The 21,302-nt window shown below is 40.4% G+C and overlaps 1 protein-coding gene across 4 annotated transcripts in view; it reads right to left on the reverse strand.

Annotated features, from left to right (window-relative positions):
• The window catches only part of RUNX2 (RUNX family transcription factor 2), a gene marked incomplete at its 5' end in the record, with an annotated part of 209,322 nt that overhangs the window by 99,067 nt on the left and 88,953 nt on the right, over nt 1-21,302 (reverse strand). For 3 of the 4 annotated variants that reach the window (XM_079933086.1, XM_079933087.1, XM_079933088.1), the window contains 2 exons: nt 8,214-8,318; nt 14,076-14,232. In XM_079933086.1, coding sequence (XP_079789212.1) covers nt 8,214-8,318; nt 14,076-14,232 — 262 coding nt within the window. The remainder of the gene's footprint in view (nt 1-8,213; nt 8,319-14,075; nt 14,233-21,302) is intronic. The other variant, XM_079933089.1, reaches the window with a different exon arrangement.

Genomic DNA, 21,302 nt, shown 5'->3' on the forward strand with positions numbered 1-21,302 from the left:
GTTCCACAGAATGTTGCACAACCCAAAATGCCTCTCGATGTGTCATTTCCTTCTTGGCCATCTTCCCAGCCCCTGACAGTCAGTCAACAGAAAAAAATAGTACTGAAAGAGATTTAAAAAGGCTCTTCTCAAGAATACATTCCGCCAACCACCAGACTTAACCTCCACCAGCGCTTCTGACTCTCCCTCACCACCCTCCTTAAGGAAAGGGGGAAAGGGAACAGTTTTTTAAAACTGTGATTATTCTCTTAAGTCAAAGATGTTCAACAAGACTTCCCTGGTGGCGCAGTGGTTAAGAATCCACCTGCCAATGCAGGGGACATGGGTTCGAGCCCTGGTCCAGGAAGATTCCCACAGGCCGCGGAGCAACTAAGCCCGTGCACTACAACTACTGAGCCTGTGCTCTAGAGCCCACGAGCCACAACTACTGAACCCGCATGCCACAACTACTGAAGCCCGTGCACCTAGAGCCCATGCTCCACAACAAGAGAAGCCACTGCAGCGAGAAGCCCACGCACCCCAGGGAAGAGTGGCCCCGGCTCGATGCAACCAGAGAAAGCCCGCATGCAGCAACAAAGATCCAACACAGCCAAAAATAAATAAATAAATAAATAAATTTATTTTTAAAAAAATGTTCAACGATGTTTTGTATACTAGTGACTAAAGGATGAATATTTATGACCATGAAACTGCTGCTTGTGTTTGCTGACTTGTAAGTATCAAACATGACATGTACCCATCATGTCCATTCCTTGGGCACTTCAGAGACAGGGAAGAACCACTGGAAGTCTGCAAGTCAAGAAGTGAAGGGCTTTTTTGCAGCAACATGGATGAACTTGGAGGGCATTATGCAAAATGAAATAAGTCAGACAGAGAAAGACAAATACTGTATGATATCACTTATATGTGGAATCTAAAAAATACAACAAACTAGTGAATAAAACAAAAAAGAAGCCGACTCACAGATATACAAGACAAACTAATGGTTACCAGTGGGAAAAGGGAAGAGGGGAGGGACAATATAGGGGTAGGGGAAAAAGAAAAGGGTTATTATGGGATTATATGAAATCATGTGTGTGAAACTTTTGAAAACTGTAAAGCACTATAGAATTTAAAGAATCTTTCATTAAAAAAAAAATTGGGGCTTCCCTGGTGGCGCAGTGGTTGAGAGTCCGCCTGCCGATGCAGGGGACACGGGTTCGTGCCCCGGTCCGGGAGGATCCCACATGCCGCGGAGCGGCTGGGCCCGTGAGCCATGGCCGCTGAGCCTGCGCGTCCGGAGCCTGTGCTCCGCAACAGGAGAGGCCCGCGTACCGGAAAAAAAAAAAAAATTGTTTCCCCGTTAAAAAAGAGTTAAAGGCTTTTCTACTAATACTTTCCACCAAAGACTAAAATTCAGGTCTGTGGCCTCAGGAATATGTTACGAGGCTTAGCAATAGCAAGGGTATCTCAAATTGTCTCCACAGACAGCAAGGATGTGAACGCAAGAACTGTGTCCAGATGTATCAAATAGCTTTAAAACAATTCGGCTGTCCCTCCATCCAACACACTTTACATGCCCCCCATTTTCTTTCACAGGTGACCAAGCTTTATATCAGCATCCACCATGGATAAATAAGGACAGGTCATGGGCCAGCCATCATCAAAAGCCTATTCCTTCACCCAACTAGGATGAAGAGTAGCGGAGGATAAAAGCCGGCTGCCGCTGACACCATCTGCAATCAGGCAGAGAAAATGCCAGGCTCGCCATTCTCGCCACCCTTCACGGGACTGGAGGTGATCCAGTCTCAGAACTGGGTGGAACAGCACAGGAGAAAAATGAGACGATTCTGTGCCCAGACCACTCTGTTTTGATTACATCTGTTACCTTCAGTTTATAAGGTAAAATGTCTGCAACTGGAAGTGCCCAAGAAGATGGAAAAATAAAATGTTCTCTAAAGAATTAAAAATGTGCTGATGAACTGGACACAGGTGAGAAGGAACAAGCGGGGAAAAGAAAACAGTTTGGCTGCAGGACACAAGCCTGACAAGCTGGGTGAAGCAGGGTGCTGACGCAGCTCTAGAAACACACATATACCCTGCACGTCCAGAGAAGCTCTCACTCACCTACGCGCCAGCCCTACTGAAATCACAAGCGGAGCCAAGCAGAGCACTGCTGCAGCCATTCGCTCCAAGCCTACAGGAAGGGAGCCGGATGTTGGGCAAGAAAAGGTGGGGCTTCCCCCTTCGCCCACCAGGTCAGGACAGGTAGCTGGCCAGCAGTGACCGGGAGTGCCCCAGCAGTAAGGACACAGGTGATGGCTCTGGCCTCTCCCTGAGAGAAACTATTAACTATGATTTACTTCCCTGGGGCACAACACACAAAAGCTATTAGAAACCCATCCATGTGTGTTAGGTATCAGGTTTGCAGGTGTGCTGGCAAGTGAGACTTTTCAGTGCTGGGTGATGTGGAATACAAAGCCTCCAGGCTTGCTTATTGGAAGAGTCATAAGACACTCTGGCTACAGACTTGCCATGTTGCCAAGCAAGGCTAATAACCTCTTTATGTTCAAAGATCTAATGTTCTTCTCAAATAAGAGTATTGATCTGGCTTGGCTTGCTACTGACCTGTTAATACCAAGCACCACAAGGTAACACCCACCCTTAATTCATCTGGTAATTACCAAACTGGTCCAATTCAGAGTGAAGCTACTATCACTGAAACTTGGAGTCACCTTGTAGAACTTTAAATGTCTCCCAGATTAAAAAGTCAAGAGATCGGGCTTCCCCGATGGCGCAGTGGTTGAGAGTCCGCCTGCCGATGCAGGGGACACGGGTTCGTGCCCTGGTCCGGGAGGATCCCACGTGCCGCACAGCGGCTGGGCCTGTGAGCCATGGCCGCTGAGCCTGCGCATCCAGAGCCTGTGCTCCGCAGCGGGAGAGGCCACAGCGGTGGGAGGCCCGTGTGCCACAAAAGACAAAAGAAACAAACAAACAAAAAAAAACCCCCAAAAAGTCAAGAGATCTTTTCAGGAGATGGTACCTCAAAAAGTTATTTCTCCTGTTGCAACCATGACATTTCCCATCTAAGCACTGATGGAAGTTGGTGATATTGGTGGTCCAGTGAACCACTGCCCCCATCATTAATATCCTTGTGGGGTTACCCACCCCACCTTGAGGCTAGGCTGCACCTGTATGTTGCTTTAACCAACAGAATGTGGAGGAAGTAACTCCATAGTAGTTCTGAGCCTTAAGAAGCCTTACAAAGACCTGAAAGCTCACACTTTTGCACCTGAGGGAGACCTGAGCTGCCATATAGGAAGTCAGACTCTGCTAGAGAAGCCGCACGGAGAGGGCGAGGCTCTGGGACTACAGGAGAGAGAGAAAGGCCCAGCTGTCCCCTTATTCCGCCAGGCCCAACCTTCCAGCCATCCCACCAAGGCACCAGACATAGCAATGAGGCCATCATGCACGTTCCAGCACTAGCCACCATGTTACTGCAGACACAAGAAAGACGCCAAACAAGACCACAGGAAACCCATCCAGATGAACCCCAGTCAACCCATAGAGTCGTGAGAAATAATAAACTGGTTGCTGTTTTAAGCCATTATGGGGACTTCCCTGGCGGTCCAATGGTTAGGACTCCGTGCTTTCATTGCCGAGGGCCCAGGTTCGATCCCTGGTCGGGGAACTAAGACCCCACAGGCGGCACGGTGCAGACAAAAAAAAAAAGTAAGAACCATTATGTTTGGGGATGGTTTGTTATTTAGCAATAGATAACTGACAAAGCAGCAAGAGAATGAAAAGGCTTCTGACGGTGTAAGGTGATTTACTTTTTCCATCCTCTGCACAGCCAATAATACCCTTCCCATCAGTCCTCTTCCCTAACTCAGAACCACTGCAATAGAACATGACACTGCTGAGCAAGACTTCACCTTCCTGGAGACATTCTTTCAATCAGACTGCAGCTGGAACCAAGTGCATACAAGGAACAAAGGATCCTAATAGAAACTGATGCTTAAACGAGGTATCCAAACGCATTACTGTTGCCGCTGCGCTCCACTGACTTCTGCTGGCGAACATACGGCAGTACCTCTTCAGAGCTAACTTGCCAACAGGAGGTCAAAACGCCTTGCCTAAACACAAGACTTACAAATTTGGGATCTTAAGTATGATGTCATGTCTTAAAATGATAAGCTGGCAAAGAAAATCAATGGCATTTTGTAAAGATGTGCACCTTCTCATGTTTACGCTACTTAAGATGAAGGTTCTAATAAGTCATCGGCTATGTTCCTTTAAAGGGAAGTTTTATAACTGAGATGAATCACAACTGCAAAAGATCAAAGTTAAAAAACATCAATGATGCCATGGGGTACTTTTTAATCTTGTAATGAGTGATGATCATGTGCTCTTATGAAGTTAGTCCAACTGCCAACGCCAGATGTGTATATTAAGAAAAGGAGTTGTTTGTGATGTGACAGCACCAGTTCAGCTGCCAGAGACAGAAAACATAGAAGGATGAAACCTTTCTGATTTTTGAGTGAAAAGCAAGTCTTGGCAGATGTGCTGATAAGCAGGGCCTCCGAGGAGGGGTACTAGTGCCAGAGCATCCTCTCTTGGACTTCGCTGCAAATAAATTGTTTATCATCAGTTCTGTACAGCTGTCCTCAGGCAGCACGAATACCTGCTCAAGCACAATTTATGGCACTTATTAGTGTTCTTTACTGATGAGCAGAAATTAGTAAAGCCATCCGCAAGAAAAAAAAATGTTCCCCTAGAGAACAGAATCTAGATGGTATCTATTTCCTGGAAGCGTACGCTAAGCAAAACTACAGCAAACTTCTGACACTGAAATTGATGTAATAACAGCTCATGCTTAATTAGCACTTACTACACGATAGTCACTGGGCTGTGCATTTTACATACATGACATCACTGAACATCTCTGCAGCAACTGACGAGAAAGATACTATTATTCTTCTTCTCACTAACTATTATGATTATTCTCACTTTAACAGAGGAAACTGAAGCAAAGAGAACTTAGGTAACTTGCCTACCACCACACAACTGGTAAACAGCGAAGCTGGGCTTTCAGTCCAGACAGCCTGACACAAGAGCCCACACCCTTAATCACTATGTTATTGCTGAGTAAAGACCCAACCACTTAACGCACAACTTGTCCTTGTTCAAACAGCTCATCTACCAGAAGTAGCCTGTTCAATATATACTATGGTCTTCCAAAGAAGGACTGAAATTCCATTAACAGAAATCAAGAGCACGAAACACTCAACCCCTTCAAATCACTGCAGCAATACACAGGTGTACATTCTTTCGATGACAACCACTACTTAAAGAATTAAAATTTTGTGGGAGAAGATGCTAAAACAATTGCATTCATTGTCTTTTTTTCTCCCCTGAGGAAAGCCTTTTTCTGAAGTCCTTCTCTGTTAACGGTCGAAAAAATAAGCCACTTTGAAGTCTAGAGCAGTGATTGGCAAACCACAACTTGTGTGTCAAATCTCACCCACCACCTGTTTTTGTAAGTAAAGTTTTATTGAAACACAGCCATAACCATCTATGTATTGGTGAAGGCTGCTTTTTTTTTTTTTTTTTCTGCGGTACGTGGGCCTTTCACTGTTGTGGCCTCTCCCGTTGCAGAGCACAGGCCCCGGATGCACAGGCTCAGCGGCCATGGCTCACGGGTCCAGCCGCTCCGCGGCATGTGGGATCTTCCCGGACCGGGGCACGAACCCGTGTCCCCTGCATCGGCAGGCGGACTCTCAACCACTGCGCCACCAGGGAAGCCCGAAGGCTGCTTTTGAGTTACATTGGCAGAGCTGAATACCTGTGACAGAGATCGTATGGCCCAAAGGGTTGAAATCATTTACTATCTGGCACTTTACAGAAAAAGTTTGCCAACCCATGTTCTAGAGGATTCTCCATTTACCATCACATACACGAAAACCAGTCAAAATCCTATCATACTCACAGTTGAAGGAAGTTGAAAATCCTGGGCATTTTCCACACCTGGGAGTCTCAAAATTAAAGAACAATATTGAGATGAGAGCTATACTTACAAACATTCAGTGCCCAGATGGCCAAGAGCAGGGCAGAAGGAAATAATCCAGTACAGAGAACCCAGGTTGTAGGATTAAAATGTTACTGATGCCAGACCCTTCGTTACATCCAGACACTGAGTTTGACCAGTCACCTTGTGACGTCAGACAAATGACATCACATTTCCACAGATATTTCTGGATCATGAGCAATGTTACTCAGGCTGACCTAGGGTGGTGGTCTGCCACTCGACCTCTGTATCTGCTTCCCCCTCCTACCCTCAGCAGCACCCAGGTCACACAAGTACCAGCCGCCCCCTCCACCCGTGACCCTCATTGCTTTCAGAGCACTTCTCTGCCTTCACAGGGCAGTGAACCTAGCAACTATTAATTCTTCCAACAACCTCTTGGGAATGAGGTAATACTACCCTCGCTTGAAAGAGAAGTGACTTTCCCAGAGCTATTGTTCCTCCCTTTTGTCACCACTTTCAGAATGAGGCAGCACCCACCTTTCCCCGCTTCCTCTCCCAACCATCAACTCTGAGCACCAACCCGTGAACATCTGGACACACACACGCACACAAACATATACACACACACGATGATGGTTTTTCCAAGAACTGAGAAAAGCAGCTGAGATCAGCAGGAAACATCTTTACAAGACAAGTATTAGTCGTGTTAAATGTTAAAAGACTACCATCCTGCTTTATGCATTACTAAGAGGGATGTCCCTGCCTTTCCAGGAACGCAGGGGCTAATTAGATTAAATGCTAGAAGATGTCTTCCATCCTAAGGCATCGTCCCAGATGGATGGCAGTCCAGAAAAGTCAGACAAAACCCCAAACCAGGCCAGACGGCCCTGCGCTGATCGATTCACCTGCACTGCATTGACCACTAGCCCTGACAACCAGAGACTTGGGGCGACCAGAGACGTGTGTGTGGCCACAGCCTAACGGGACATTCTCAAACTGAGCAGACAGGTCCAGCACTCCCAACGTTGGAAAATCTAGAAGAACGCCGTACACATGAAAGGCGGAGAAAAGAAAAACCTCAAAGACTGGTTTTTGAGGCAGGAAACCTCCCTAGTTCAGGCAAGCAGTCAGCCTTCGTGAGATGAAACAGCGGCCAGAGGAGCGGAAGGCAACACGTGTTCCCGCCGCTCAAGGACAGGCTGCCAGGGGTAGAGGCAAAACTTCACCAGCCCTTTGCTCTCGGTTTTAGGGGAAGAAGAGCTATGCCACTCTCACTGCCCAGGTAGGTGTATTGTTATATAACAAATATTTCTGCCAGCTGTCCCTCCACCACAAACCAAATTAAACTCTCCAAACACAATGGCTAGGCCTCCAATGAATTCACTCATCAAAGGCAGAGTTCTGTATGATGTTTCCACTGGCATAGAATTTTTAATGTTGTATATATCAAATAGTCTTTAATCCTTAAATATATTTAAATACTGCTCTGGTGAGTATGTTCAAATTAGTTATGGGGGCGGGGCAGGGAAGGCAAACCTGTTTTAATTTAGGTTCAGGAGGAAAATGATATTAGCCCAAATGGATCGTGTGCACTGCCTTAAAATGATGCTGGTTCAACCTTCTAGATGTCTCAGGAGACAAATAAATCAAGGTGGATTTAAACCTGGCCTGACTCTGTTAAAGAAACTACCTGTGGCAATTACTAGAACAAGACCAAACAACAGTGTTGTAACAATCAAGCAAGTTATCCTTTGCAAATAAATTCTTTGTAATTAAGCGGTGTGCTCTTTATAAAGGGAACTGAGTGTAAAAAGTTAAAACACATTCTTAGACCATGGGAAACACACGCAAATGCTTTTTGACTAAGCTCAGGATTTTTCAATGTATTGTTTTCTTCCTCAGCTCTCGTGGATCTGTTCTGCCTTGTCTATTGTGCCCAGTGGATGAACAGAATTTTTAGTAAAAAATTACAGCGACGGAAAGTCACAGTTATGTAGGGCTTAGCAATTTTGCGGCAAAGGTGAAAAGTGTAATTTGATTTTCTACTAACTGTGAAGTTCTCCTAATTGTCCCTCATAAAAAGATATGCAGATAGCAAACTTGGCAAAGAAACTATGTGAAAGTAGCACTAACTTATTTGGGATAAATTCCTCACAGGGTCTCTGTAAACTCTATTCCCATTTCCAGTAGGAAGGCAAGCACTTACTTCTGGGTTCCCGGGGTCCATCCACTGTAACTTTAATAGCTCTGTGGTAGGTGGCGACTTGAGGAGGATTTGTGAAGACAGTTATGGTCAAGGTGAAACTCTTGCCTGCAGATAGAAAAGGGGAAAATCAACAGTGAATATAAAAAGACAGTACTGATGACAAAAATAGCAGTACAGATGTCCAAACTGCATTTAAGCATCGCTGAAGAGGGAACAAAACAACAAGGGTCAGGACTCCTTATTCTAATGAGAAACCCTCTGATGGCCACCTCAGGGAGTTGCCAGGCTCACTGAGTGCTAAGATCATCATCTTCACGGCAGTCCTGTGCGAGGAGGCTCCAATTCCAAACAGCGGTTCAGTAGCGAGAGCCGTAATGAAAACAAAAACTGGACCTCTTGAAGAGGGTTCTCTTTCCCTTCAGTTTTCTCCAACATCAGGAACACATCCAAGCAGAAAATTTTAGAAGTCTTTATTTAGGATTAGGTCATGACCCCGTGAGAGAACAATAGTAAATCACTGTTGATTATGCTATTGACTTCACATGGCTTTAGCATTTCATTTGCTTAACTGCACTACAGTGAGAAGATGAAAGAGGAAGGTTCTTATGGGAATCATTTTAACAGGAGCCAGTGTCTCCCGTCCTGGCCTTAATGTGCCTGTGGTATGATGATTTCATCATTACTGGAACAAAGTTTTTTTCCTCCCTGCCCACCCCTTCCTTAACATACATCCTCACTCAGCAGCAATCTTGAAATGACTCCCTGACAGTGACTTATTTTTGGCTGAATATACATGACACCTCCCAATGTAAATATGAATACTTGCTTTTAGAGGAGGGTGTACTTCATCGAAATATTACATCTGATGTTTCAAATTAATGAACTAAAGGTGATGAACAGAGGTTGGGGGGAAGACGGCGCGGGGTGGGGGGGGGGTGATGGGGGGGGAGTTTAGGAGCAGATTTGGATGTTTGCTTTCTCCAGAAGAAGATACCAGACTCTGTTACCCAGACTCACTGACAGTTGTAATCAGTTAGATTTGCAACGGTTAGTCATGTCAGATAGTCAAAACTGCAAACTGTTACAAGACAGGAAGAGGTGGGCGTGAAGCAGTGACTCAATAAAACATTCAGCAATCTCAGGCCAGAGCATTCATTTAGCCTGCTCCTGGGACAGATCTTTAAAAAGCTCATTTCGTTTTGCTTTGTTTTTTGGTCAGAGACTGTTTTTCCCTTTACTGAAAGCAGAGGCTATGAAATCAAAACACAAATCTTAAACAATATGTAGCAATGCAAAGTTTAATGCAATCTTTTCAAAGCTTAATATGGAACAGGTTATATACAAGGCTTAATGTGGAACAGGTCTTTGGCTGTCAAGTCTAGTGAATGGGTTTTCTTTTCAACCCAGACCACGTAAGTTCCTAAAAAATGTTTAAGACACATATCATTTGTTACTCTGTATATATAGCTTTAAGTCTCTTTGGCTATACTTTGGCCGAGAAAAAAAAAAATAGGAAAGAGAGAGATGCAGGGGGAGGGGGTACAGGGAAAATGAATATTGATTAGAAACCTATTAAGTGCCAGTCGCTTCATAGACATTATCTCATTTAATACTACCCAGTAAGGTTTATCACCCCCACTTCACAAATGAGGAAACCGAAGCCCAGAGAGAGTATTGGTAATTTAACCACACAACTAATAAGTGGAAAAAATCAGAACCTGAACCCAGGTCTTCCAGACCCTAAAATTAATGCTCTTCCTTTTAACTTTGTCAGAGAACATTTTTAGAAATTAATAGGTAATTTATTGTGACATGTGTCCCAAATAGCTCTATCAGACCAAGAAGCAAATATAAATCCACTAATGTAGTATGTCAGGCAGAATGATGAAATCATCTATTCTTAAAGTGTCACTGATATATCGTATTTCATTATTATATATTGAATGTTACATGGATTTAAGTAATTTAATTGTCTGGTTGGGGAACAGAGGATTTATTATAAACATTAAGACTAACCAGAAGAATAAGGCAGCCAGGAGTCTAAACTAGTCACAGAAAACTGAAAGTCTACAGAAATGGAGATTAGAACGTTGAATAGGAGGCCACTGGATTCAGATCAGGACCTTAAAACAATGGGAAGTTCTGGAGGAGTGAATGGGCTGAACCCCTAGATTGAAAGTTAATTTGCATTAAACCGTAAAAAGATCCCTTCTGGGTTGGATCAACCGTCTGTGAGTCAGGATCGCATTTCTAACAGTGGCTTTGAGGGCAGTGCTTGGAAGACACTTGTCATCTGTGGCACAAATCTTCATAAATCAAGGATGTACGCATCTCAATTGTCCTTAATGACCCTAAATAACCTGCTAGAGACACTGTCCATGAGTTTATATAAACCGGTTCTAACAGTATTGCTGTTTGAGACTTTTACAACGCACTTAGGATATTAAAAGGCATCGATGCTTCTCCCAAATTCAGAGGAACACCTTAGGTAGGAACAAAAGCCAAATATAAAATTCACCCTCCAAGATAAAGCATCTAAATGTTCAAAACAGAACCAGTTTTCTATAAAGACCTCTTTTAAAAAGAGGTGGGTTTGGGGGAAAGGAAACAAGTATTTGAGTCCGACGGCAGTCTCCTAAAATCCAATCCTAAGGATCAAGATGTACTTTAACAACTAAAACAAAAACCAAGGAGGTTCCTTCCACTTCTCATTGCCCCTTCAGAAGGAACATGAACGTAACGTTCAAGAAACTTCCACCCAACTAGGTAATTTGTTCTTCCCCCTATAAACAGTGATACATTTCGTAAGTCAAATGTTTATATGTATATTCATGACTTCCTTAAATTAAAAAAAAAATTCCAAATCCCATTGTTTATTACTTTCCATAATAAGCGATAAAAATGCAGGCTCTTAAGGAGCTAGCGCTCATTAGACAACTAATTGTAGCATCCTTGGCTTCATCTAGGAACTAGTTCTGCAGTGTGTCCTCAAGTCATATATTTTCTGAGATACACATAGGAACTGTCATTGAAAGACAATTCCAACCTAGCCCAAGGGGCTGTCAGAAATTGTCGGGAAAGTTAAGATTATAAGCAGGGATTGTATCCTAAATTGACAAGTACTATGCTCTGTACACTGCAGGTGCTTAGAAGTGCTTGTAAATTAAAAGCAACATGCTTGATGTCAAAAGCGAGGAAACACACCAAGAAAACGTAAGGACCAAAGTCACTTTAAATACTTCTGTTTAAAATATAAAGGAGAAAAAAGGAAAAGACAATTTAAAAATATAAGCCACTCCTCACTTAATGCAAGTTTCACCGATGCTCTACTTTTATTCCAAAGTACTTCATAAAAGTTGTGGTCACTGGATAACCCATAATGCCAGAGTAAATAGTGATGTGACTCCCTTATAAATCAAAAACTGCTTTGCAATTTCTGAGAGTTTATATTTCTACCAGTGAAAAAAATTGTACCATTTGAGGAACTTGGTGTTTTTTTATTTTTTAATGCTACTGAAATAGAAAATTTAAATAGCTGGGGAAAAAATACAATGGTAGCAGCACGTTGACCCACACTTAAAAACCTGAGAGAAATGTAGAAGTGTGAAAATCAAAGAGGAAGCTGGAAAAAGTCTGTTAGAAAGCAGGTCAGGTACACGGGCAGGTTAAAGGGTTTCCTGCCACTGAAGAACTGACCCATTTTTTTTTCAAAGAGTGGTATCTCTTGTCAGTATTCTCTGTCCTTTTTTCCTCTTCATTTCAGCTTGATATTACTGTTTCCTTTCATATAATGTTAATGTCATGATATAAAAATCTATTATTAGTGATAAATCAATTTTTCTTTCTCTCTCCACCCGCTCCCCCCACCCCCAATCTAAGTCTCGAAGACAAGTCTGGACCAATTTCTCCATCCTGCCTCTGGCAGCAAACTGTAGCATTTCAGATCCTCCACCAAGTCCCGGCTGCTTCAAAGGAAAAATCCTACTTTCTTCAGTTAAGATCATAAGAAATATAGGGGGAGGGGGTCAGCTCTGTTTGGACATAATTACACTTCATCAAAAGAAGCTTTCTTCATCTTCCATGCGTGAAAAGTCTGCAAGCAGTTAAGTCTGTCTTTTTTTTTTAAATATAAAAATTGCTATTTGGGAAACCAGCCAAAACTCAGAAAGCCAATATAGTAAAACAGTGCACACCCTTTGTTTCTCTTTGAAGTTTCTTAAATAAATATGTTGAGGGTTTACAAAGTACACTATCACTTTGCCATAGTTTCTACTCAAATTGATCAGAGAAAAGTTATAGAGCATCTATATAATACAAAAGCAAGATAAATGAAAACACTAGTTTTTATCTGTAAAATGAAGTATAGCGCCCAGTCTTTTAAATACTAAAATGCATTACTCTAGTTCAAAACAAAGTAATATTACATAAGGAGAAAGATGCAACTCAGAGCATACAGGTACATCATCGTGTTCAAATTTTTCTTGATTCTTACTAGAAAAAAGAAATTTTAATTGTACTGTGGACCTGCACCAGTAACTGAGAAAAAAAAATGAATACACACACATACACACTTCACACCTCATCAGTCAACAGTGAGACAGAATGCGTCTTTTTTTTTCTTTTAATGAAAGTGAACTAAACCTGATGCTGAGATAACCCCTTGAGTTTTGATTCTACCAGAGGTTCTGAGCCTCATTTTATTTCAAACCTTTCAGTAACAGTATCTCATTAGCATGCATCATTTTTTTTTTAAGTTAAAAAGTACAACTTCTTGGCCCTGTTCCTAGAAAGTACACTAAAACTACTCATCGGAAACAGCCTTGCCTGAACTTCCCTTATCAAGTTTTTACAATGGTAATAGTTTGACATCTGATCCAAACTAAAGGCCAATTATTGGACATGGTTTAAAAATTGATGCTTCTTATTTCCTAATTCAAACCTGGGTTGAAGTCACCCCATAGGTCTTTATAATTTATTTCACCCCAGTCCTAAAGTGGTCTATTTTCTCTCTTCTCATCGAAATACTTAACATGGAAATATTAGATTCAATCAATAAATAAAGGAACATAATGCTTCTAATGAATGACGATTAAAAGTCTCTCTATAGAATAAGTAAATAAAAGCCAAATATTGGTTTTCTCTGAGACTTTTTTAAGAACATTAACCGCATTTATAAAACAGCTATAAAAACCCTAAAAGGGATTATTTTCTGTTTTATGATCTTTTGATGGATTCCTAATAGTTGAATGGGGGTGTGGATGGTGGAAACTCTTAAATAATGTACGAATATTTAGAGTCCTGATCTTTCATCTACACAGTCATACTAACATAAGTAACACCTTATTCACTTATTCGAATGAAAAGCCTTCTGTAAAAAACCATGATTTTTAAATAGGTTCTTATAGAAGTAAATTAAATCCTACAGAGGAAACATATGTGATAAGTGAAGAACATTATGCTTGCTGTCCTTGCTACAACTTCGAGCAAAACTGATATTATCAGGAAATTGATCCAATGCATTCCCTTTTCTTTGCCCTTTGCCACTGAATGTACTGTTACTTGGCTCCTGTAACTCAGAACTTGAACCTCCAACTGTTCCTCCCTCCACCTTATATGCTCACACCCAGTGAAATTAGGAACTGGTTCTTCTGAAAACACTGTTTGAATTTTCAATATCATAAAACAAATGAAAAAGGCCTGAGTACTCACTAAAACACTCAACCTCATCTGGACGTATTTAAAGAAAACCTTTAGTAATTCTATTCGGTAGAAGGTACTGATTTGAATACAGACAGGCCTACATTTCATCAGAGGATCCTAATGTGTTTATTCCATTATCCATATTAAAAATCAGAGACCTACCTCGTCCACTCCGGCCCACAAATCTCAGATCGTTGAACCTTGCTACTTGGTTTTTCATAACAGCAGAGGCATTTCGGAGCTCAGCAGAATAATTTTCATCATTACCCGCCATGACGGTAACCACAGTCCCATCTGGTACCTCTCCGAGGGCTACCACCTACGTAAAACAGGAAACACAGCAACAATAATGGCACATCAGAAAAGCTTAAAAACTGAGACTATAGTCGCATGGTAAATGATGCATCTTATCAGGACTTAGTGCTCTAGTCCCGTAATGGCAGACAGGAATGAGGCATCTGCATATGCGTTCGGATGCCACTTCAAAGAGACCAGTGTTTCAGGGTCCACCCATTCCAAAGGCAGGCAAAAGTTTCCTTCATTTGTTGTTGGATTCTTCACAGAATGCATGTACATTTTTATTAAATCCCCATGTTAAGTTGTCCATAGGAATTATGCCACAGAAGGAAAGCTGATGGCCCATCTGCAGATTGCATCGTACATAGTAAGGCACCGCCTGTCTGCAGCCTGGAGCGCCCTGAGGTGTGGTCTCATCCAGATCACAGGCCAAAAAAAAAAAAAAAAGGAAGTCTGGTCAGCTTTATGGGAGAAGATATTTAGGGGAAACCTTACAGTTACTGACTACAGGGAAGACTAAATGTAGTGTGGTATCCAGAACTACATTTCATCTCCTTACTTTGAGCTAGATATTCAGCTTTCAATCACACTGCAAAGAACTACGGAATGCCCACTCTGCAGTGGGACCCATGGAATATACAAAGCCATCAAGAAGCCTAAAGTCTAGGTACAGGATAAAGATATATAAGAGGCTGAAAATGACCACCGACAAATGACTGGTATAGACAGAAAATACACCCGTAGCCAAACTTCTGTCTTGTCCCATCTGCCATCTTGGAATGACACGCTTGCCTCCTTAATCTTCAACAATTAACCTGCAGCCGATTAACTTGGGCAAGTCAGGATCCAGAATAATCAGTCTTTCAGTCTAATAAACATTTTCACTGCTGCAAGGCATGGATCACACTCCAGGGTCGGCTAACTTGCAAATTGGTGCCTCTGATTAACATGGAGCCCGGAAGGGAAGGCCGGCGCAGAGTCTTTGCTGTCATATATAAAACACACTATTCTCAATCCATGAATTAAGGCCTTGCTCCTTGATAACATCCTTTCTCTCAACTAACTTCCAGGATCCTATAGTATTCAGATGAGTTCCATCTCTTGCTCGTTCGGCTTCCAGATGCCCATGTGGTGACTAAGCCACAGCTCTGGCTACAGTAGCCTCACTACCCTCCAATGACAATATCCATGTGTGCTTGCCTGTCTGGCAAATATTACCCTCATCCTTCTGCTACTCCCTCTTTTGTCAAGATGTCCATAAGGCAAACCAAAGCATTTAATTCCATGCTCCCAATACAATTTGTACGTAACTCTCATTAAAGCAGATTCTTTACAATGCGATGAAACAGACATTATCACTACGCTTTAGGGCTGCATTTCCCTCACCCTTGAACCCTACCCTAGCACCCCTCCACTATACCCTCTGCTCAAGCCAGGGAAACAACCAAACAAACAAACGTGTCAATATTTTTTTCACCCTTACTGTTCTCTTAGGCTGTTCCATTCCTTCTTTAGCACTTTGTTATTCAGTTTAAAACCTTAAAGCCGTCCTTAAATTACAGAAACCACTTCCTGAGCATCCCACTGGACTCAAATGATCCTCATTTCAAAGTATGTATAGGAATGACCCATCTGCTCCTTGATAGGCTAGCCCAAAGCTATGAGACTCCCTCTTAGGAGCCCAGATTATATTAGACTAGAAATTACACAAGGCAAGGGCCTTCATCTGTCTTGTTCACCACTATACACCCAGCTCCCAAAACAGTGCCTGGCACAGAGTAAGTGTTTGATAAATATTTTTGAAATAAATAAATGAAAGAGCTCCACAAAGAGCACCACTTCCCACTGCCAACAGTCCATGAGAGAACCAGTTAAAGGTTGAGTCAGCATCCCCAGCTAGCAGCAATATGCCCTTGCTCCAAACCAGTTTTCTGACAACTTTTTCCATCCCAGAAGAGAGGGACTCATGCCCACTATCCTTTACCCGGAATATACGGTTACTCTATTCAATCTGAGAAGTCTCCCAGGTCAAGGGTAAATCCCTTGAGAACATGACTTCCTTCCTGCATACTTGACCTAGGGCCTCAAGTGGCTGCTGAACACAGGTAACGCTGTACACCCCTGATAGGGGCAATGTACTTTTCAACTTTTTGAATTCACAAGGCCAAAACTGTGCACATTTGAAAAATACTGAAATACTGAAAAAACTGACTGTCTGCCAGTATTCATCTGAATGTTTGACATTTTTTACGCTCAGCATATTGTGTTTTAACACCTGCTGTGAGGCTTTCTATGTCAAAGTAAATATGGAACCAGTAAGTGCACTAATGAAGGTAGAAAAGTTGTACTGTTTAGAAGAGAATTAATGCACCAAAAATCAAGAGGCCCCACTTCTCCCCCACCTCCGTTACACATCTGCTATGATCTCAAGTAACTTCATCTCCTGAAACTACCGTTTTCCAATATAAATTGGAAATCGTTTTCTTAAAGTCTGTAAAATGTAGAAGATACTATATAAGTATAGAGTACGATTATAATCATGTACTTTTTGTAAGATGAGCAGGCTAACTTCTGTTCCAAGTCAGCTGTGTGCTAAACACAGGCTTTTACTTATAAGCTTCCTTAAAGGGTTCAATTGAATATGTAATTCTTTACTTCATGTCCTGAGATGTTTTTTGGTGTTGTTGAGAGATACAGGAGGACTGCTGATGGGTTTCACTCCAGGCTGGCTAAATTTCATCTAAAAAAAGTGAAGAAATCTGTCCCAATATAAAGATTTTTAAGAGCTCTGGGACATTATTATTTTACTGCATATTTTTAACATAATGGATTTTTTTTAGTTAGAAGAAAAGGAAAATTGATTCAATATGGGAAAATACAAAAGAAAAGATCCCTAAGCGTGAGATACATAAATCCATTTTTCTTTGCTTAAGCAGTATAATTAAATATTAAATATTGGTATGTTTTATGCATTACATTTAATAACAAAACAAATAGGTCATCACAAAATGTGTGAGTCTTCTATGAGGCTTACAACTTGGCCCGGAAAAAAAAAATTGCTAACTAACAAGATATAGTGACAACTTTTCCTGTTATGGCTGAATTCTATTTTAATGGCTAAATATATTGGTTCTTTCTGCTATTCACTCTACCAAAGCAGATTGCCTAATGTTTTTCTGAGGAAAAAAGGGGGGTAAGAAGTAATGTATGTGACTTTATATCAATCAGAAGTGTAATTATATGTCTGAGGGTTTAAACAAAAAGTAGATCTCTGAAGCTAAAAAGTTTCCCTTGGAGATTCTCGACTGTGTTTATCTAAAAGAAAACCAAAAGAATCAAGAAATTTTTACACATTTCATCTGTACCAAACCCAAGCAATGGAAAACACTTTAAGGGGTAGAGAGTAGTCAAAAATCGCCCTTTAACTAGTTAGGAGTTAGCACGCATTAAAATTTGTTTCCACACTACCCAATACAAAAAGTTGTTCTGCAAAGAATAATTTGTGACGAAAACTTGACAGTTACTTTTCTAGGTGCTTTTAACATATAAAATCTACAAATTCAAGAAACCTCATGGGGAAGAGGGAAGTAATTTTGTGTCCTGACATTTTAGAATAGAGAAAGAAGTTCCTTTATTTAGCACACCTCATTATAACTAGCATTTAAATCACATGATACGGAGCTTGTGCAAAATAAAGTAAAAGAATATTTAACTCTAGAAACGCTACTGAAAATTTTTATGAGACTCCCTACGACTAAATCTGTGAGTTACTCTGAAAGAGGAACAACAGAGAATTAACTCAGGCCCTTAAAATTGTTTTTGTGGTCTTATTATATGGAAATTTAAATTGCCTATGACATTTCCACGTACAGAAGTCTAGTCTTCGCTAATCAATTACTCTTACAGACCAATATCACTGGGCACATTGCACTTGCAGCAAAACTGAAATATAATTATTTTTCAAGATAGAATCTTATCAAATCTTTCTTCGGAATACAAAGAGAGGTAAGGGAGTAATTGCAAAAAGGAAAAGTTTTATTTCTATGATAATTATTTAAAGATAACTTTAACTATCAAAAAGTTTCACAAATATTACAGTTACTTCTTAGAATCTAACTTAGAATTTAGAAAAACCTGGTTGAATTGTAGAGAAAAGAGGAAATACAATATAAAATATCATTTCATAATTTTTAAAATACATGTCAAAGAGAAATTTGACGGAAATTACTTCAATTTAAGCCAGAAACTTATGAGCCATGTATCAAGCTGGTTTAGATCATCTAACAATGGATATTCTGGAATTTTGAAAGGATACAAACAGCAATGCCAATGGGGAGAAAATAATGAACGATATTTTACCATGCCTGTTTTCAAATATAAGTTTTCTAAAATTTCTGAGTGTTTATTTTCCATCTAAAATTATTTGTTTCCATTACCTTACCAGTAAGTTTTATATACTCAATCCTAAAATTTTTAACTTTATTTTTATTGCATTTAAAGGCATAACACAAAAACGTGTCTGTCTTTACATAACTTGAGATCTATTACGATTTACATAATTTTGCACAGCAACTCACAGTAGGTTTAGCAAAGTTTTAACAGGTTTAATAACCTGTTTGTTTAGGTAAAATTACATTCAAAAAGACACAAACATAAAATCCGATCATTAAACATGTAAGGAACTACAACTCATTATGTCAAATAGTTATTAGCTGCATACTTGCTTATGAAGAGAAAAATGGCCAATGACGTTGAAAAATTATTTTCAAATAGGAATTGCTCCATCATTTTGAAACCCTACTTATGACAAATACTGAAAGGTATCATTAAACATGCAGAATTAACTATGAGCAATAGATCATATATCTAAAACTGTGTTTTTTTTCTTTAACATTGCCAGAAAAACATATGATACTGGTAAATAGATAGTCCAGCGTTTGCTAACTTAAAACAGTGCAATAGTCTTACACTACTTTTAGCTTTAAAATATACATCTGGACTTAAATTTTCTGCATAGTGTTTCAGCTTGAAGCTATTTAAAGCAGCTGAGTTATGAACCCTGAACACCAGGCTTCAGGGTGGAAATGCTGACAGACCCCTAACTCACAAGGGTGCTACTGGATACAGGGCTAACATGTTCTCTCCACTATTTCTACCTGACCATTAACTAATGAGCTGAATTTGCGTATTGCTTTTTCATCACTACAATTACCTAGGACAGAAAGGGCCTAGGATCTTCTAATAGTATGCCTTAACTATTTTAAGCTTTCAGTGAGATACACCTGAGAGAAAGGTTAAAAATATTTATTTCCATTTCCTTGACACCTGGGAGCACTGAACATTTCAAAACTGCAGAACTTTGTTAAAAATATAACGCTAATAAACAGCTTGGTGTATTTTAAAGTATACAAGTTGTTTTTGCACTTTTACATGTCAGAGTATAAATGAATTAACTACTTTCGTATAATCCTAAAACAAGATCAGATGAACAGCTCTAATACATGACATGTCTTAATACAATACATTGCCAATATCATTCTGAAGTGCTGTTTTAAGTTAACGTATCACAACACAGTCTACTGAATGCATTTCTGATTCTCTACCTTGCCGAGCTCAGTGTCACGGACATAAAATATGAGCTCAATAAATATTATATTGATTCGAATACCAGACTTCTCAACAATTAAGTCCTGTGTTAAATATATTTACCTGTCTGCTATCTACCCAACAACACTATAATTTACTGTGTACATAGCTCTAAATATGACAGCCAAATTGCTGTCACCACTTTTAAAACTGAGACTTCTTCATATTACTTCTTCTTTGCACATGTATTTGATTATGTTGCAAGAGTCTAGAAAGTCTACAGCTCACAGGCTTTTATCTTGAAAGTAAGGTAAAAAGAGGTTGTTTTTACTAACATTCAGATGAAAACAAAAAAATTATTGTCAAAATCTGGATGTTCCAAATACCTACACGTGTTTTCAACAGAGACAAAACTTCTATACTGAGTGGCTCTCAGCTGTCGCCCGCTATTTGAATTTTGTTAAACACAGGTAGTGGGGTGGGAAAACATGAAAGTCAAGTTTTTGGTTAACTCAATTTAACTTTCAATTAATATGAATTAAAACATTCAGTTTAATATGGCTGTGTGTTATCTATGGTCTTGTTTACTGGTTAAAAGTAAACAATCTGTAATTAAAAATAAATATGATGAATGGCAGAGAAAGCAATTTATTTTTAAAATAATTTTAAAAGGGTGGTAGTGAGAAAACCTGAAGATAGCCAGATTATCTGAGAATAGCTTTAACTAAATTGTATTCTATCTTTATGCCAAAAACATCCTTTCTATCCAAAATATTAATGCTCAGAATCAATTCAGCACCATATATGTAAGAGTATAGTTCAAGACAGTTATACCTTAAACATGTTTAGCAGGACAAACGGAATGTAGAACATCAGACATCTAAATGACATCTTTTAAAAATGTAGGCACCTATCCTTAATTTTTTCATACCCTAACTTGTGGCACTTTATATATAAAATATCTATTTATTTGTATTATTTGCTGTTTTCATCCAGTGTTTTTTTTGTTTGTTTGTTTGTGTCTTAAGGGTTTGAGGGGGGGCGTGGAAGCAAATTTCCGCTCTCACATAAGGCCAATTAGAAAATTCTGGGCCCTTGGAGGATGAATTGTAAAAGATATCTCTCATGTGAAAATCCGAATTCTACGATTCGCCTATACTCTGAGTTTTTCATATTTCAAGGAAGAAAAGCTTAACCTACAAAATGGGTGGTTTATAAAAGGAGAAATGGGACGGTTAAAACACACACATTTCTTGAGCCAGCTACAAAATGAAACTTGCCGCAGAATGCAACATCCCCTTTCCATAACAATTCGTTCGATTTCTGTTCTGATACAAGACATAGCGAGATAACCAGCTCTAACTGACCTGGACTCCTCTTTCTTTCCACGCCACCCACGCACGGAATCTGAATTGGTGCGCGTGGGGAGGGGGTGGTCAACAACCGGGAACTGCCAGTGGCCCGTGGGAGTTTGGCCCCAGGGTCCACAAGGGAGGAACTGGCAGG

This window comes from Stenella coeruleoalba (assembly GCF_951394435.1).
Source record: "Stenella coeruleoalba genome assembly, chromosome: 10".
NCBI lineage: Eukaryota > Metazoa > Chordata > Mammalia > Artiodactyla > Delphinidae > Stenella > Stenella coeruleoalba.